This window comes from Dromaius novaehollandiae, chromosome 4 (assembly GCF_036370855.1).
Source record: "Dromaius novaehollandiae isolate bDroNov1 chromosome 4, bDroNov1.hap1, whole genome shotgun sequence".
Taxonomy (NCBI): domain Eukaryota; kingdom Metazoa; phylum Chordata; class Aves; order Casuariiformes; family Dromaiidae; genus Dromaius; species Dromaius novaehollandiae.
The window spans coordinates 36,062,299-36,066,616 of NC_088101.1; the positions used below are offsets into that span (position 1 = coordinate 36,062,299).

The following is a 4,318-nucleotide window of genomic DNA, read 5'->3' on the forward strand; positions in this document are numbered from 1 at the left end:
CTTCCAAACCCCAACCTCAACCTCTTCAAGTGTCTTACTGTTATGACACAGCAAATCTAACACAGAATTAGTAATAAAGTTCCGTTGAGTCTGATATTGCTCCTTGACATGGTGAAAATGTATTATACATATGCAAAATTGAATCATGACAGATTGTATCCACAGGCGAGAAAACAGCTCTTACAAATTAAAGTTCTTCTCCTCAAAAATAAGTAATAATTGCATCAGGAAAACAGGTTTTACCATTAGTAAACCATTGGGGCCACATGCTGTGCTGTGTTGATTACTGGATAAATAAACCTATCCCTTGTTTATTAGATGAATAAACCTTTGGAACATGTGACAGTGTGCAGCTAGAACATGATGACTCAACATTTAGACATTTTTAATCAACACTCTGAAAATTAAAATACTTAATTAATACTTGGTAACCATTAGCTAATTGAATCTTACAGTGCCCTCAAGTACCTAAGCACTACTACTTACACTTCACAGATACCAACCCTGCATTTAAGGAAGTTGCCTGCAGCAGCTGATGGAGTTGATATCAGAGCCATGATCTGTGCTCAGTTCCTGACTCACAGTGCAGTTTCATGTCACAGTTTAACTAATCTAACAGCTCCCTGAAAAGGCAGGCCTATTCCCCTTCTCACCCATGCTCCTGCCACCTGCCTTGCCCTAGATTTAACAGTCATGCAACTACACAGCCAAGCCACATCATGCTCAGTGTCAAATGCCTTGAACCTAGTGCACACATATGAGGATCCTACATCTGAGAGAGACGGAATTCATCGTACATGCAACGTGGGCATCTGTGTACATGCAGTGTGGCTACCTCTGCACCTGAGCAGAAAGTCCAATATGTTAGACTTGTTCATGTAGGTGGAAAAAGGAATGGGCGGATGCTGTGCCTAGAGCCTCACCAGCCCCGAAGATGGCCCTGCAGGATGGCCCCTTGTTCAGAACACGTGCTGCCTCAAAAGCAGTCACCTCATACATATGGTGTAAAATGTCTGTAAACTGATAGGATTTCTTTAATCCAGCATTCTTAGTAAAAAGTCTCCTGTCTGCTTTGCTTTCTTTAAGATATTTGAGTCATGGAGGAGATACTACCAGGGCTAACCTTCAGCTGCTATTTGTGCTGTTTCACAGTTGAGAGTGGTTAGTGTCCAGATTTGTTAACAATCTTTGTTTTTGATGAAACATGGTAGTTTTTTCTTGCTCTTTCAGGGGAAATATTTTAAAACATATTTTATTCACTTAAGTATTGAATTACTTTTCATTTTGACACAACTTAATGATATTATATATATATATACACGAGTTAAATTTCACTGAAAACAGAGGAACAGTCTGCATTCCAAAATTTAGCTCCTAACTAAATATTGATAATTGCATGTCTACTAGAAAGGTTGTAATCAGGGTCATCCCCTCAGCTCAGGTTATTCTTAGCTCTGAGGTCATAATCACAGTCAGTGACTGAGCCAGTCATCCTAATTCTTAACCATTTTGTTTTCCATGTTAGTTCTATTGCTTGAGATAAGTTTATTAAATATGTGTATTTGGTCATCTGGATGCAAACAAGAATACCATCTCCATGATCTTGTGTTAGAGGTAACACGCTTTATTCTCCCTCCAACTATACTACCCCAACTATCAATTTTAGTTTTTCTGTGGCTGTAGATTTTCAGACCTTTCTATGGCTTTCTTTGGAGAAATTGCTTAAACTACAGAGCAATTGCCGTGACTGTGCTGCCAAGTATAACTCTGCTGGACTACTGGGAAAGCTGCAGCTCATGTTTTCTGCATATTTCATATTTTCACATGTCTGCGACCCATCCATATATCTCCAACATTTCAGAAGGCTGTTCTACTCTAACTTCACATCTGTTTCTGCTATTCATGGAAACTGCCTATCTCATTCTCTTTGTTTTCCCTACTCCATCTTGTCTACCACCCATGTGCCTGTCATACTGCCTGCCTTTCTCTATTCCTTCTCCTTTTTTCCCTGTCTCATATGCCCTGACATATCTGAACACCTCTGGGGCTTCTGACACCTCCGTTCTCCCACCATTCTTCATATGGTCATCCCCCCTCGTAAGGTTTCACTTTACCTCTGGCCATACATATAGCTCTAGCATCTTAATTTCAGGCCTTCCCCTCTTACCTTCAGAGTTCGGGTTGGACTCCTGATTGGACTCCTTTCCCATCCTGGCCTCAGCAGATACCATGAATAGTTCTGAAAGAAAAAGAAAAAAGGAGTGATTGTACTGGTGAACTTAAGAAAAATAAAAAATTCCTGCTAGAGATAATGAAAGACAAAACATTATGCTCCCATAGGTATAGCAGCTATGTAATCCAGCACCTTCTTCAAGGATAATTTTTATTGCTATTAACTACAAAGTCCTTTTAAAAAAAAGGTTAATTTAGATACCATTCCAGTAGAGTAGACTTTACAATGATAATTTAGATAATTAAGACATTGGTGGCAGTAGTCTCTGAACTTTGTTAATACCTCAGAAAAAGCCTGTGGTCAACACAATTTATACTGGAATGACATGACTCTGCAAATGTTCATTTTTTTTCATTCATAGCAATTTCTAGAACTTGCTTTTACATATGTGAGCAGCAAACAAAAAATTGGAGCGAAATAGAGTTACATATGTGAGGAGCAAACAAAAAACTGGAGTGAAATTAAGGTAGTCCGAGCACTTTCGTTGAGCATTTGAAATCTTTTATAAATGGCAGTTTTTAAGTTAACTCTGAACTTCAGAGTTTCATCCTTTGGTTTTTGACAGCTGTAGTATGTTACAGCTGTCACTCTAAGGTGTGCAGGTATTTTTTGTAACCCTTATGTTAACAGTATCTCTTGCCAACCTAAACTCCAGTTTAGATTCTGCACCTGTTATATAGGAAATATTACCAGGGATTAATTGCACTCATTTTTCATACTCTCCTGATGCTGAATTACAGGTATTACTCAGCCACATAGCAGGAAGTTGTTTGCACTGAGTAACAGAGAGCCAAAGAGAAACGTTTGCTAGCACACCCACCGCATGGGACTAGTGAGCTGTACAAAAGGATTTTCTTCTAATAGGGAAGTAGAGTTTGGTTTCTGGTATGCTGTTGATGATGGTTTCCATCTGAGGTTTTGTGACTTTTGTTGTTATCTAGTTCTCAAGAGACAGTATTCAGTCCTTTCAGACTGTAGAACACTTTCTCTTGCTGCTACAAATTTATTCTGGTATGAAAATCCAAGGTGTACTAACAAAATTTAAATGCTGACAACTGGATCAAAATGAGTGATGAGCAGGCTGAAACTGGAATGCGAACACTTTCACAGTATGCATAAATTATGCTGATGGCATAAAAGAACAGTCTGTTGCTAATTTTAACCCATATAAAACAGAAAAGACATTTCTAAGGAAGTGGTCTTAATTGAAGTAGGAAAATGAAATGCGTAAGAGGGAACAAGTGATAAACAGAGAAATTTTTGACAGCACTTTTAAATGAAGCCTGCGCTCAAGAGGGACTTGTAGAAGTTGCAAAGGCTTAATGAAAGTTAAATGAAAGTTCAACAGAGAACAGTTCTGGTTCTGTAGAAACAGCAGGGTTGGGCTGAGAAATCAGATTTTAAGGTTGTTCGGCTGGTCATCATATTATTATAAAGCTTATGGAAAAGTCACAGTGTTTTAAACGTCATGTTTTGAGAAAGCGACCCGATGGCAGCACACAGCAAAGAAGTCGGCGTGCTCCTTCTACAGGCGTCCGGGAACACAGCAGTCCCGCGGGAACTCAGGGCAGGGACGCACTACCCTTGGGGAATATTTCATCACACAGAGATAGATGCGTGAAAAACACGCGTAGTTACAGACCTGTGTAATTAGTGGGTAGCTGAGATCTTAAAGACGCGGGAGAGCAAGTAAAAGTTCCAAGGGCGAATTCAAAATGGCATACCACGGCTTTTGCTTGGGCGGCTCGTGAGGGGCTGTGAGGCCGAGACCCACGCACCTATGTGGGGAAACCGAAACGCGGCGCGCACCACACCCACCAGCCGAGGCCGCCGGCGGCCGCGGGACTCCGCCACAGCGCGCTGCGACCAAGCCCCCGGCCCCAGCACCACACGGGCGGCACTACCGCCTCGACCCGCCCTAACGGCCCTAACCACCGCCCCAACGGCCGCCCCTCACAGCGCCGGGCCCCGCCCCCTCCCCCTCACTCCCCATTGGCCCGCGCGGCGGCGGCTACGCAGCGGCGGCTACGCAGCGGCGGCAGGCTGGCGCATGCGCGGCGGTCCCCCCCCACCCCCGGGCGGCCG

The 4,318-nt window shown here is 42.6% G+C and overlaps 1 protein-coding gene across 2 annotated transcripts in view; it reads right to left on the reverse strand.

Moving 5' to 3' along the window:
- Window positions 1-4,171, reverse strand: part of INPP4B (inositol polyphosphate-4-phosphatase type II B) — a 400,661-nt gene extending 396,490 nt beyond the window's left edge. Inside the window, exons 1-2 of one of the 2 annotated variants that reach the window (XM_026106125.2) lie at window positions 3,958-4,171; window positions 2,168-2,239 (exon numbers count right to left, since the gene is read on the reverse strand). In XM_026106125.2, the coding sequence (XP_025961910.2) occupies window positions 2,168-2,231 (64 nt within the window). In that variant the 5' untranslated portion in view covers window positions 2,232-2,239; window positions 3,958-4,171. Of the gene's footprint in view, window positions 1-2,167; window positions 2,240-3,957 lie in introns of those variants that run through there. The other variant, XM_064510750.1, reaches the window with a different exon arrangement.
- Between the last annotated feature and the right edge of the window lie 147 nt (window positions 4,172-4,318).